Source organism: Manis pentadactyla, chromosome 3 (assembly GCF_030020395.1).
Source record: "Manis pentadactyla isolate mManPen7 chromosome 3, mManPen7.hap1, whole genome shotgun sequence".
Lineage (NCBI taxonomy): Eukaryota > Metazoa > Chordata > Mammalia > Pholidota > Manidae > Manis > Manis pentadactyla.
In genome coordinates, this window is record NC_080021.1 from 39,708,586 (window position 1) to 39,723,487 (window position 14,902).

General features: G+C 38.8%; 1 protein-coding gene across 7 annotated transcripts in view; it reads left to right on the forward strand.

The window, feature by feature from the left end:
* Nucleotides 1–14,902, forward strand: part of SNX31 (sorting nexin 31) — a 66,343-nt gene that overhangs the window by 41,110 nt on the left and 10,331 nt on the right. For 4 of the 7 annotated variants that reach the window (XM_036876466.2, XM_057497858.1, XM_057497859.1 and 1 more), the window contains 2 exons: nucleotides 11,716–11,829; nucleotides 14,803–14,880. In XM_036876466.2, the coding sequence (XP_036732361.2) occupies nucleotides 11,716–11,829; nucleotides 14,803–14,880 (192 nt within the window). Of the gene's footprint in view, nucleotides 1–11,715; nucleotides 11,830–12,125; nucleotides 12,274–14,802; nucleotides 14,881–14,902 lie in introns of those variants that run through there. The other 3 variants (XM_036876468.2, XM_057497861.1, XM_057497860.1) reach the window with 2 other exon arrangements.

Sequence of the window (14,902 nt, forward strand, 5' to 3'; positions counted from 1 at the left end):
AATCCAGTTTCTCTGCATCCTCATCAGCATTTGGTGTTGTCACTGTTTTTTTATTTCAGTCATCCTGTTAAGTGTGTAATGGCATTTCATTGTGATTTTTTTTTTTTTGTAGATAATTATTTTTTATTGAAGGGTAGTTGACACACAGTATTACATTACATTAGTTTCAGGTGTACAACACAGTGATTCAACATTTATATACATGATAATTCTAGGTACCAGCTATCACCATACCAAGTTGTTACAATATTTTGACTATATTCCTTATGCTATACATTACATCCCGCTTACTTATTTATTTTACAATTGGAAGTGTGTACTTTTTGTTTTGTTTTGTTTTGTTTTTTGTTGTGAGGGCATCTCTCATATTTATTGATCAAATGGTTGTTAACAATAAAATTCTGTATAGGGTAGTCAATGCTCAATGCACAATCATTAATCCACCCCAAGCCTAATTTTCATCAGTCTCCAATCTTCTGAAGCATAACGAACAAGTTCTTACATGGAGAACAAATTCTTACATAGTGAATAAGTTACATGGTGAACAGTACAAGGGCAGTCATCACAGAAACTTTTGGTTTTGCTCATGCATTATGAACTATAAACAGTTCAAATATGAATACTCATTTGATTTTTATACTTGATTTATATGTGGATACCACATTTCTCTCTTTATTATTATTATTTTTAATAAAATGCTGAAGTGGTAGGTAGATACAAGATAAAGGTAGAAAACATAGTTTAGTGTTGTAAGAGAGCAAATGTAGATGATCAGGGGTGAGCCTGTAGACTGTGTTAATCCAAGCTAGACAAGGGCAATAAAACATCCATGTATGCAGAAGATTTCTCTCAGAACGGGGGGGTGAGGTTCTAAGCCTCACCTCTGTTGATTCCCAATTTCTCACCTGATGACCCCCTGCGACTGTGCCTGTCTTAGGTTGTTCCTCCCTTGAGGAATCTTACCCGTCTCTGGCTAACCAGTCATTTTCCGGGGCCATATAGGGAAATGTAAAGTTGGTAAGTGAGAGAGAAGCCTTATTGTTTGAAATGGTTAGCTTTTTACTTCTTTGCATATTTATGCCCTGTGGCTTCTATGCCCAGCATTTGTCTTGAGGTATCTTTACCACTTGGAAGAATTATGATACTCGGTAAATTTGATATGAGGCACGAATTCTATTTAAGGGTTGTAATTAGGAAGGAAGAAGAAAAGCTATAGAAGTAGCAGGCAGAAGAAAACATGGGAAGATTGATTATTTCTTTAACATATCTTCTTGTAGAGTAACTTCAGCATGTATAGGTTTTAAGCTACTACTTAAATTGCACACACACATTAACATAATAGGAGTATAGTTACATAACCAAAGCATACCTGTAATTACCAGCCATCTCCAGTGAAACCAAGAAAACCAGTTAGGCACCTTAGGCATTTGTGAAAACTTATCTATGATATGGTGGATATTGTCCAACTGAACTTGAACAGTCTGAGAGAAATCAGACAAATTAAAACAACCCATTCCTGGGGACTGTTCACATCCCATATGTTCTTTTAACAGTAAATAGTCTGTAGCTGTAAGATTTGGAGCGCTACAATTTGCACTTCTCCTAATTCTTGGTTGAGTTCCAACAGTATAGATCCAGTCAAATTTGTTGTTTTACTGTATGCACAGGCCAGCTTAGATATCTCCTTCCTCATTCCCATGGCAAGTCCAGGAACTGGTGGGATGAGTGCATCTACACCTGTAGCAGTGCGTGGATCTTTGCTGGGGTTTTTTGATGATCATCTTCTGGCATGAGTCTTCCAGAGAGTGCTGATGTTGGAAGTTCTTTTTCATATCGTATCTTAGTTGATTTTCGGGGTAGCCAAATTAGGCTTTGATCCTCTGTATAAACACAAACAGGCCCTTTGCCTACACTTTTATATGCCCTTTATACCCCTGTGTAGAACTCATTGGAGGTCATCACACAGGAACTGCCTTTTTTTTTTTGTATCATTAATCTGCACTTACATGACGAATATTATGTTTACTAGGCTCTCCCCTATACTAGGTCCCCCCTATAAACCCCTTTACAGTCACTGTCTATCAGCATAGCAAAATGTTGTAGAATCACTACTTGCCTTCTCTGTGTTGTACAGCCCTCCCCTTTCTCCCACCCCCCCATGCATGCTAATCTTAATAACCCCTTCTTCTTCCCTCCCCTTATCCCTCCCTACCCACCCATCCTCCCCAGTCCCTTTCCCTTTGGTACCTGTTAGTCCATTCTTGAGTTCTGTGATTCTGCTGCTGTTTTGTTCCTTCAGTTTTTCCTTTGTACTTATATTCCACAGATGAGTGAAATCATTTGGTATTTCTCTTTCTCTGCTTGGCTTGTTTCACTCAGCATAATACCCTCCAGCTCCATCCATGTTGCTGCAAATGGTAGGATTTGCCCTTTTCTTATTGCTGAGTAGTATTCCATTGTGAATATGTACCACATCTTCTTTATCCATTCATCTACCGATGGACATTTAGGTTGCTTCCAATTCTTGGCTTTCGTAAATAGTGCTGCGATAAACATAGGGGTGCATTGGTCTTTCTCCAACTTGATTGCTGCATTCTTGGGGTAAATTCCTAGGAGTGCAATTCCTGGGTCAAATGGTAAGTCTGTTTTGAGCATTTTGATGTACCTCCATACTGCTTTCCACAATGGTTGAACTAATTTACATTCCCACCAGCAGTGTAGGAGGGTTCCCCTTTCTCCACAACCTCGCCAACATTTGTTGTTGTTTGTCTTTTGGATGGCAGCCATCCTTACTGGTGTGAGGTGATACCTCATTGTAGTTTTAATTTGCATTTCTCTGATAATTAGTGATGTGGAGCATCTTTTCATGTGTCTGTTGGCCATCTGTATTTCTGTTTTGGAGAACCGTCTGTTCAGTTCCTTTGCCCATTTTTTAATTGGGTTATTTGTTTTTTGTTTGTTGAGGCGTGTGAGCTCTTTATATATTCTGGACGTCAAGCCTTTATCGGATGTGTCATTTTCAAAGATATTCTCCCATACTGTAGGGTTCCTTTTTGTTCTATTGATGGTGTCTTTTGCTGTACAGAAGCTTTTCAGCTTAATATAGTCCCACTTGTTCATTTTTGCTGTTGTTTTCCTTGCCCGGGGAGATATGTTCAAGAAGAGGTCACTCATGTTTATGTCTAAGAGGTTTGTGCCTATGTTTTCTTCCAAGAGTTTAATGGTTTCATGACTTACATTCAGGTCCTTGATCCATTTTGAGTTTACTTTTGTATATGGGGTTAGACAATGGTCCAGTTTCATTCTCCTACATGTAGCTGTCCAGTTTTGCCAGCACCACCTGTTGAAGAGACTGTCATTTCGCCATTGTATGTCCATGGCCCCTTTATCAAATATTAATTGACCATATATGTCTGGGTTAATGTCTGGATTCTCTAGTCTGTTCCATTGGTCTGTGGCTCTGTTCTTGTGCCAGTACCAAATTGTCTTGATTACTATGGCTTTATAGCAGAGCTTAAAGTTGGGGAGCAAGATCCCCCCTACTTTATTCTTCTTTCTCAGGATTGTTTTGGCTATTTGGGGTCTTTGGTGTTTCCATATGAATTTTTGAATTATTTGTTCCAGTTCATTGAAGAATGTTGCTGGTAGTTTCATAGGGATTGCATCAAATCTGTATATTGCTTTGGGCAGGATGGCCATTTTGACGATATTAATTCTTCCTAGCCATGAGCATGGGATGAGTTTCCATCTGTTCGTGTCCCCTTTAATTTCTCTTAAGAGTGACTTGTAGTTTTCAGAGTATAAGTCTTTCACTTCTTTGGTTAGGTTTATTCCTAGGTATTTTATTTTTTTGATGCAATTGTGAATGGAGTTGTTTTTCTGATTTCTCTTTCTGTTGGTTCATTGTTAGTGTATAGGAAAGCCACAGATTTCTGTGTGTTGATTTTGTATCCTGCAACTTTGCTGTATTCCGCTATCAGTTCTAGTAGTTTTGGGGTGGAGTCTTTAGGGTTTTTTATGTACAGTATCATGTCATCTGCAAATAGTGACAGTTTAACTTCTTCTTTACCAATCTGGATTCCTTGTATTTTTTTGTTTTGTCCGATTGCCGTGGCTAGGACCTCCAGTACTATGTTAAATAACAGTGGGGAGAGTGGGCATCCCTGTCTAGTTCCCAATCTCAGAGGAAATGCTTTCAGCTTCTCACTGTTCAATATAATGTTGGCTGTGGGTTTATCATAGATGGCCTTTATTATGTTGAGGTACTTGCCCTCTATTCCCATTTTGCTGAGAGTTTTTATCATGAATGGATGTTGAACTTTGTCAAATGCTTTTTCAGCATCTATGGAGATGATCATGTGGTTTTTGTCTTTCTTTTTGTTGATGTGGTGGATGATGTTGATGGACTTTCGAATGTTGTACCATCCTTGCATCCCTGGGATGAATCCCACTTGGTCATGGTGTATGATCCTTTTGATGTATTTTTGAATTCGGTTTGCTAATATTTTGTTGAGTATTTTTGCATCTACATTCATCAGGGATATTGGTCTGTAGTTTTCTTTTTTGGTGGGGTCTTTGCCTGGTTTTGGTATTAGGGTGATGTTAGCTTCATAGAATGAGTTTGGGAGTATCCCCTCCTCCTCTATTTTTTGGAAAACTTTAAGGAGAATGGGTATTATGTCTTCCCTGTATGTCTGATAAAATTCCGAGGTAAATCCATCTGGCCTGGGAGTTTTGTTCTTTGGTAGTTTTTTTAATACTGCTTCAATTTCGTTGCTGGTAATTCGTCTGTTTAGATTTTCTATTTCTTTCTGGGTCAGTCTTGGAATGTTGTATTTTTCTAGGAAGTTGTCCATTTCTCCTATGTTTCCCAGCTTGTTAGCATATAGGTTTTCATAGTATTCTCCAATAATTCTTTGTATTTCTGTGGGGTCCGTCGTGATTTTTCCTTTCTCATTTCTGATACTGTTGATTTGTGTTGACTCTCTTTTCCTCTTAATAAGTCTGGCTAGAGGCTTATCTATTTTGTTTATTTTCTCGAAGAACCAGCTCTTGGTTTCATTGATTTTGGTATTGTTTTATTCTTCTCAATTTTATTTATTTCTTCTCTGATCTTTATTATGTCCCTCCTTCTGCTGACCTTAGGCCTCATTTGTTCTTCTTTTTCCAATTTCGATAATTGTGACATTAGACCATTCATTTGGGATTGCTCTTCCTTTTTTAAATATGCTTGGATTGCTATATACTTTCCTCTTAAGACTGCTTTTGCTGCGTCCCACAGAAGTTGGGGCTTAGTGGTGTTGTTGTCATTTGTTTCCATATATTGCTGGATCTCCATTTTGATTTTGTCATTGATCCATTGATTATTTAGGAGCGTGTTGTTAAGCCTCCATGTGTTTGTGAGCCTTTTTGCTTTCTTTGTACAGTTTATTTCTAGTTTTATGCCTTTGTGGTCTGAAAAGTTGGTTGGTAGGATTTCAATCTTTTGGAATTTATTGAGGCTCTTTTTGTGGCCTAGTATGTGGTCTATTCTGGAGAATGTTCCATGTGCACTTGAGAAGAATGTGTATCCTGTTGCTTTTGGATGTAGAGTTCTGTAGATGTCTATTAGGTCCATCTGCTCTACTGTGTTGTTCAGTGCTTCCATGTCCTTACTTATTTTCTGCCCAGTGGATCTATCCTTTGGGGTGAGTGGTGTGTTGAAGTCTCCTAGAATGAATGCATTGCAGTCTATTTCCCCCTTTAGTTCTGTTAGTATTTGTTTCACATATGCTGGTGCTCCTGTGTTGGGTGCATATATATTTAGAATGGTTATATCCTCTTGTTGGACTGAGCCCTTTATCATTATGTAATGTCCTTCTTTATCTCTTGTTACTTTCTTTGTTTTGACGTCTATTTTGTCTGATATTAGTACTGCAACCCCTGCTTTCTTCTCGCTGTTGTTTGCCTGAAATATGTTTTTCCATCCCTTGACTTTTAGTCTGTACATGTCTTTGGGTTTGAGGTGAGTTTCTTGTAAGCAGCATATAGATGGGTCTTGCTTTTTTATCCATTCTATTACTCTGTGTCTTTTGATTGGTGCATTCAGTCCATTAACATTTAGGGTGACTATTGAAAGATATGTACTTATTGCCATTGCAGGCTTTAAATTCGTGGTTACCAAAGGTTCAAGGTTAACCTCTTTACTATCTTACTGCCTAACTTAGCTCGCTTATTGAGCTGTTATATACACTGTCTGGAGATTCTTTTCTTCTCTCCCTTCTTATTCCTCCTCCTCCATTCTTCATATGTTGGGTGTTTTGTGCTGTGCTCTTTCTAGGAGTGCTCCCATCTAGAGCAGTCCCTGTAAGATGTCCTGTAGAGGTGGTTTGTGGGAAGCAAGTTCCCTCAGCTTTTGTTTGTCTGGGAATTGTTTAATCCCACCATCATATTTAAATGATAGTCGTGCTGGATACAGTATCCTTGGTTCAAGGCCCTTCTGTTTCATTGCATTAAATATATCATGCCATTCTCTTCTGGCCTGTAGGGTTTCTGTTGAGAAGTCTGACGTTAGCCTGATTGGTTTTCCTTTATAGGTGACCTTTTTCTCTCTAGCTGCCTTGAAAACTCTTTCCTTGTCCTTGATCTTTGCCATTTTAATTATTATGTGTCTTGGTGTTGTCCTCCTTGGATCCTTTCTGTTGGGGGTTCTGTGTATTTCCGTGGTCTGTTCGATTATTTCCTCCCCCAGTTTGGGGAAGTTTTCAGCAATTATTTCTTCCAAGATACCTTCCATCCCTTTTCCTCTCTCTTCTTCTTCTGGTACCCCTATAATACAGATATCGTTCCTTTTAGATTGGTCACACAGTTCTCTTATTATTGTTTCATTCCTGGAGATCCTTTTATCTCTCTGTATGTCAGCTTCTATGCGTTCCTGTTCTCTGGTTTCAATTCCATCAATGGCCTCTTGTATCCAATCCATTCTGCCTATAAACCCTTCCAGAGTTTGTTTCATTTCTGTAATCTCCTTTCTGGTATCTGTGATCTCCCTCAGGACTTCATCCCATTTCTCTTGCGTATTTCTCTGCATCTCTGTCAGCATGTTTATTATTTTTATTTTGAATTCTTTGTCAGGAAGACTGGTTAGGTCTGTCTTCTTCTCTGGTGTTGTCTCTGTGATCTTTGTCTGCCTGTAGTTTTGCCTTTTCATGGTGATAGGAATAGTTTGCAGAGCTGGGACGAGTGACGGCTGGAAGAACTTCCCTTCTTGTTGGTTTGTGGCCCTCCTCTCCTGGGAGAACAGCGACCTCTAGTGGCTTGTGCTGGGTAGGTGCGCGCAGACAGGGCTTCTGCTTCCTGCCCGGCTGCTATGGAGTTTATCTCCACTGTTGCTATGGGCGTGGCCTGGCTCGGGCTGCTTCTCCAAAGTGATGGAGTCGTGTTGGAGTGGGAGCAGCCGGGAGGCTATTTATCTCCAAGGGGCCTCCGTGCTCCTTGCAGCCCAGGGGTTAGGGTGCCCAGAGATCCCCGGATTCCCTACCTCTGGATTAAGTGTCCCGCCCTGCCCCTTTAAGACTTCCAAAACGCACCTGCCAAAACAAAGCAACAACCACCAAAAAAAAAAAAAAAAAATTTTTTTTTAATTAAAAAAATAAAAAATGGCCACTCGTTTTTCTTTATTTTCCAGAGCCAGCCTCAGGCATCTGCTCACTGGTCTTGCTGCCCTGTTTCCCTAGTATTGGGGTCCCTATCCCTTTAAGACTTCCAAAAAGCGTTCGCCAAAACAAAACAGAAAATTAAAAAAAAAAAATGGCCGCTCGCTTTTCTTATGTCCTCCGGCGCCAGGCCTCTGGTACCCGCTCACCATTCTTGCTGCCCTGTTTCCCTAGTATCCAGGGCCCCGCGCATGCACTGTGTCTGCACTCTGGTCTGGATGGCAGGGGCTGGGTGTTCAACAGTCCTGGGCTCCGTCTCCCTCGCGCTCTGCCTGCTCTTCTCCCGCCGGGAGCTGGGGGGAGGGGCGCTCGGGTCCCGCCAGGCCGGGGCTTGTATCTTACCCCCTTTACGAGGCACTGGGTTCTCGCAGGTGTGGATGTGGTCTGGATATTGTCCTGTGTCCTCTGGTCTTTATTCTAGGAAGAGTTGTCTTTGTTATATTTTCATAGATATATGTGGTTTTGGGAGGAGATTTCCGCTGCTCTACTCCCGCCGCCATCTTGGCTCCACCCTCCATTTCATTGTGATTTTAATTTGTGTTTCCCTCATGACTGATGATGTTGACCATCTTTTCATGTACTTAGCTGCCATCCACATATCTTCTTTGGTGAAATGTCATTTCATATCTTTTCCCATTTAGTAAGTATTTTTTTTTTTGCTGTTGAGTTTTGAGAGTAGATGATATATTCTAGATACTTTTCCTTTGTTAGATATATGGTTTGCAGATATTTTCTCTCTGTAGTTTCTTATCTTTACAACAGGGTCTTTTGCACAGCAAAAGTTTTTAATTTTTATGAAGTCTAATTCATCAGTTTTTCCTCTTACAGGTAGTGCTTTTAGTATCAAGTCTTAGCCAAACTCTAGTTCTTGAAGATTTTCTCTTAGGGTTTTTTTCCTAAAATTTTTTCAGTTACAGGTTATACATCTAAGTCCATGATCCATTTTGAGTTAATTTTCATATAGAGTATGAGAAGTAGAACAAAGTTCCTTTCCTTTTTTTGTCTATGGAAGCCCACCTGCCCCAGCACCATTTGTTGAAAAGGCTATCTTTCCTTGATTTAATTGCTTTTGCACCTTCGATAAATATCAGTTGGCATATTTATATAGATCTATTTTTTGATTCTCCTGTTCCACTGATCTATGTGTCTATCCTTTCACCAATAACTCACAATCATTCTCTTCCTTTGTAATAGCTTTATCGAGCTTTAATTCACATACCATACAATTCATCCATACAAAATGTACAATTCAGTGGCATTTAGTATATTTTTTAAATTAATGTATCATTGATAGACAATCTTATGATGGTTTCAAATACACAACACAGTGGTTCAACATATGCATTTAGTATATTTACAGAGTTGTGCAACCATCACCACCATCAATTTCAGAATACTTCCATAACCTCTAAAAGAAGCCCATACCCTTTAGCTGTCACCTCTGCATCCCTCCAATTTCCATGAACTTTAAGAAACCACTAATCTGCTGTCTCTGTAGAGTTGCCTCTTCTGAACATTTCATATTAATGGAATCATATGTGGTCTTTGTGACTGGCTTCTTTTACTTAGTATAATGTTTTCAAAGTTCACCCTTATTATAGCAGGTATCTGTACCCTATTCTTTTTTATGGCCAAATAATGCTCCATTGTATGGATATACTAGTTTGTCCATTCATCCTTTGATGGATATTTGTTTCTATCTTTTGGCTGTTATGAGTTATGTTGCTATGAATATTTGTGTACAAGTGTTTATGTGGCCATATGTTTTCATTTCTCTTGGGTATATACCTAGAAGTGGAATTACTGGTAACTCTACCATAATGGTACTTCTGTGATTAACTTTGTGAGGACCTTCCAGACTATTTTCCAATTTCCCACATTCTTGCCAGTATTTGTTATTATCTTTTTTTTAAAAAAGATAATTAAAAAATATATAGCCATCGTAGTGGATGTGAAGTGGCATCTTACTGTGGTTTTATTTATTCAGGCCTTTTTTCTCTCTGTGCTTCATTTTGGGTAGTTTCTGTTGCTACAGTTTCAAGTCCATCAATCTTTGATTCTAACATGTTATTTTTCTAGCCAAATGTTCTAGCCAAAACATTCTAGAAAAATATTTTTATTTCTAATAATGTATTTTCATCTGGAAGTTCCATTTGGGTCTTTTTTTTTTTAGATCTTCCATTTCTCTCCTTATCATGCTGTTTTTCTCTTAATTTTTGAGTGTGTGGAGCATATTTAAAATAACTTTCAATATTACTGTCTCCTGATTCCATCATCTATCATTTCTGTGTCTGTTTCTATTGATTAATTTTTCTCCTGTTTGCACAGTATACTTTCCTCCTCTGTATGCTAGGTAATTTTTTATGGTGTGCTGAACATTGTGAATTTTACATTATCAAATGCTGGATTTCATTATGTTCTTTCAAAGAGTATTAGACTTTATTCTGGCATGCAATTAAGTTACTTGGATTAGTTTTATTTATTTATTTAGGCTTGCTTTTAAACTTTCTTAAGGCAGGTCAGGAGCAGTCTTTAGGGCTAATTTAGTCCTTTACTCACTAGCTACCATTCTTAGGACTTTCTGAATGTCTTTCTTACTATGGTCTCTCTACTCTGGTTGATAAAAACACAAACTGGAATTGTTCAACCTAATGCTTTCCAGTAGTTATTTCTCCAGTCTCACATGTACAGATTCAGCCAAAGTTCTGAAAGGACCTCTCTGGAGCTCTTTTTCTGTGTAAAGTAACTGTCTTCGGTCTTTTGCCCCACAAATTCTAACCTCAACTTCTTCGTATATCTTTTTCCTCGACTAAGCAAGACGTCTGGGCTCTGTTAGGGTTCCCCCTCCCTGCACTGCATCCTGGAACTCCTCCAGACAGTAAGCTAGGTAACTATAGGGCACTCTTCGCTTGCTTTCCTTCCTATATCCTCTGTTGTTCAAGGTTTGAAAACAGCTGTTTCCCAGTTCATTTTTACATTGGTGCTTTCAGACCAACATTTTAAAAATATAAATATAATTATGTTATTATCCAGCACTTAAAATATTTTAATGAATGCCTGTTACCCTCAAGATAAAGTCCAGACTACTTAACTTAGCTTATAAAAACTATAACAGTTAGGGGTCTTTGGTGGCCAGTAATAGAAACCAACACTTCTGGCTCTAATGAAAAATGGGATTTATTAGAGGGATAGGGGATAACCCACTGATTTAAAGGAAAGGCTGAAGCAGAGGCTTAGGAAAATCAGGAACCAAGGGAGCTCAAGGTTTCTAAGAAAAAGGAATTATTTATTTAGGACCTGCTCCTTGGGTCTCTCTGCTCTGGAATCAAATTAGGGGCACAGAGAATATTTGTTCACTTGGTCTGAGTTTGGGTCAACCACCCTCCAGGAGGGCAGTGTCCCTGAATGTCCCACCTTAAGAGCCACAGTAGAAGAGGGAAGGTTCTCCCAAGGGAATTTGAGACTCCATTACTAGGTGAAAGAAGGATAGATGCTGTACAGCTAAAAATCACAGATTTTTTCAGGCTTTCAGGGTCTGGCCCCATGCTGCCTCTCTAAAGCCACTCCTCTCACTACCCTGCATTTCTTGCAGCCTGTGCTTCAGCCACACTCAATCTTTTGCCATGTCTCTAAGGTGCCAGGTTCCCTCATGCCTGAGTTTACTTGTACATGTTATTTCTTTTACTAGGAGCCACTTGTCACCCCACCTCCTCCAGACCTCAAAACAAAAAGCCAACATGACAAATTGTTGAATTGTTTCTGCTTCTGCTCATATACCCGCCTTCTAGGAAGCTTACCTTTACCCTCCTAGTCTGGACTAGGTATCCATCCTATTTACTTTCAGAGACCTGTGTATCTTTCCCTTACAACACTTATTACATCAAACTGTGGTGATTTACTTTTGTGGCTTCTGAAGGACTGATAGCTTCTTGGGAGTAGAGACAGTCTCACTTGCTTTGATATTTTGGCTAGTTCATAATAGACACTTAAATTTTTATTAAATAATGTCTTTTCTTCATAGGGGACTCTGCTGGATGTAGATGGACTCCAGAAAACTCTCAATGAAAACTTAGAGCTCAGATTTCAGTATAGCGAGAATAGTCGCTGGCAGTGGTTTGTTGTTTACACCAAACAGGTGAGTTCTCAGGGCAGAGCATGAAAACCTTCTGTTTAGAGATGGTCTCTTGCTCGCTGGGGTGGACAAAGCACATTACCCTAACCTAACCAGAGCATAATAATAGGATATGCTACATACTGTCTTTTTGGTGTGTAATACTGTTTATTTAGTTTGTTTTTGCTTTCTTTTACTCATCACCACAGCCTTCATACCAATTAGAAATGAATTTAGTAACCAAATAACAAAAGACCCATCTTACCAGTAACTTAGACCATGGGGCTAAATTTTTATTAAATAATGTCTTTTCTTCATAGGGGACTCTGCTGGATGTAGATGCTCAGAGGGCTGTTTTCAAGCTCATATGGTTTCTGTTGCAATGACTCAACTCTGTTGTTGTAGCACAAAAGCAGCCACAGATGATATGTAAACAAATGGGTATCCCATGTTCTAATTAAACTTTATTTATAAAAACAGGTGGGGGCCTGGATTTGTTTGCTGACCCCTGGGTTAGACAATACAATCATCTTAATGAGAATACTGGAGGTAGATGATTGGCATCCCTATTATTCTCTTGATCTTTCCTAAGTAGAAAACAGCTTTTCCTTTATCTGGAAGCAAAAGCTCTACCCCAGAATCCACCAGTAAACTTTCTATTATGCCTCATTGGCTAGACCAGGGTCAGTCTCATGACCACTCCAAATTGCAAAGGAGTCTGGGAATCAAGTATTTAGCAAAGAGAACCAGGATTTCCAATCAGTTTAGCATGAGTGTGAGTCATTGCCTGAAGCTGGGCACTTAGTCATCCTAAACAAAAATCAGGGTTTTCTTAGGAGGGAAGAGGGCTATTGGGTAGTAAGCTATCCAGGTCTGCCACAGGCTTATAACTAAAATTGGAGTAAAAATTCTAAAGTAATATCTAAATTTCTAAACACCAAATTCAATTGAAAAATTTTTACTGAGCCGACTTAAGCTATTTCAAATTAGAATCAAAAGTACAAAAATTCTAAATGGAACCTAATTATCAAAATAATCTTTGCATTAACATCCTATTCAGTGTGAGTCCCTGGCGATCATATAAGTTTCATGGAACTTTCTGGTTTCAAGTAACCAAAGCTCCTTTTCAACTCTACTTCTAGTAGAGTTGTGATCATGAGATAATAGATATCCAAGTCCAATGCAAAACAGGAAGTACTAAACCAAAATCCCAAGTTCAAAAAATGGTCTTCATGTTCACCTTGAGTATAAAACATCCTTAGGGAAACGATAGGGTGGTTTGCTGAGGCAAGATTTGCAGTCACTTAGAGAGACATAGAGAGATTTAAGCAGTGAAAACAGCCCTCTACTCACCACCCCAGCAGAATGCTAAGTGCAATAGTTAAATTTTATTATTGTCTATTAATCTAGTCTGTAGCAAATCAGTTTAAACCAGGATAGAGAGGTGCAATAAACATCTTTTCAAAGGATTCCTGGTAAGGTCTTATTTCCTTTGGAGTGTGGGTTTATTGATAGGCACCCAAGGGCTACTAATGCAAAAGGCAGAAATGTGGCTTGTGGGCCTTGCAAATACAAATGAGGGCTTGGGTCTGATATTTTCTAGGCCCTTTAAACAAAAGCTCCGTCTCTTCATATTTAATAAACCTTAACTGCTTCACAGCAGAGTCCTAACCTACATATCGATGTGCATTGTATAGGAATATGGAATCGTCTGCACCTCGTGGGACACTATTATTCCTAGCTGCATCAGCTCAGGTTTTATTATTTAACTATTTAATACACTGGTTTTGTATAAGTTACATATAATCACAGATTGTCAGGGTAAATTCTTAACAAAACCAGGCAGTCAATTTGCTTTTGTGTGTAAGTACCCCCTCTGTTTTTCTTTTCCTTACTAGTAGCAGCGCCTTCTGCTCTCTTCCCTTAAATAAAATGAATTCCTATCACGCTCTACAGTCCTGCAAGACCTTGAGATGCTACCTATATGTAGCCCATTCTCCCTCTAATTCTACATTCTATGTTCTGTCCTCCAAGAGTTCCCCACTTTGGCTACCACCCCCACCTGCATTTTCTCTTTCTTTCTCCACCCTCCTCCTCTGCATCATTCCCCCCTGCCCTTCAGGACAAAGGATGTCCTTGAGCACAAACTTAGATCAAGGCCCTATGACCTCAAGCTTTGAGCTTCATTTGGCTCAAATCTTTGAGAGAGAGAGAAAACCAAGCCAAGAATTGAGAGCAGGACGGTAGAAAAAAGGATTTGTGGGAAAACAGCAATTAGGAAAATCACAGGGAACCCTAAATTTGGCACATGGGGTGAAGATTCTGCAAAAAAAAAAAACCCCAGCTTTTGTGTAGCAGGATGTATAACATGTGCTTTTGGGACTAACAATTATGAGCCAAAAATAAGCCACAGATGATATTGGGGGCAGCTGCCAGTCTTAAAAGTGAATGATTAATGGTACCAGAAAAATTAAAAAAGTGAAGAGAACCTTATTTATTTTTAGTTCTGTAAAATCCATAAGGTACTAATATAATCTTTCAAACAGACAGATGACTATTTATGCCTAATGATTGGTTCCTCAATAATTATGCATGCAATTAAATGTAAGATTGACCATCATCAGTTGATTTGATTATATTAATAAGCAGTTTTTATTATTTGTTGCTTGTAAAACATGCAATGCTTACAAAGTAATACATAAAAATAGGAGGGGGGATTTTTAAGAAGGAAAAGGATTATTAACTGTAATGAGTTCCTGACCATTCTTCCTCCATCATTTAAAAAAGTTACTGTAAATATATCTGTATAATTAAGAAAATGTATGGTTACTAGTTAATTGTATCTTCTGCAAATTTATGAAAGTCAAAAAAGAAATCTAAATTCTTAAGTGTGCCATTGGAAAACAGAGCTCAAAACCTGCTTTGTGATGTAAGGAAGGAAGGAAGAGAATGGAGATCTCTTCAGTTGAAGGACCTGTTTATTTCTGGATTTCTTAGGCATTTTTGCTGAGTAGCTGCTTGAAAAAGATGATTTCAGAAAAGATGGTAAAGTTAGCTGCAGAGAATCCAGAAATGGTAAGTGCTCTTATCTGTGCAT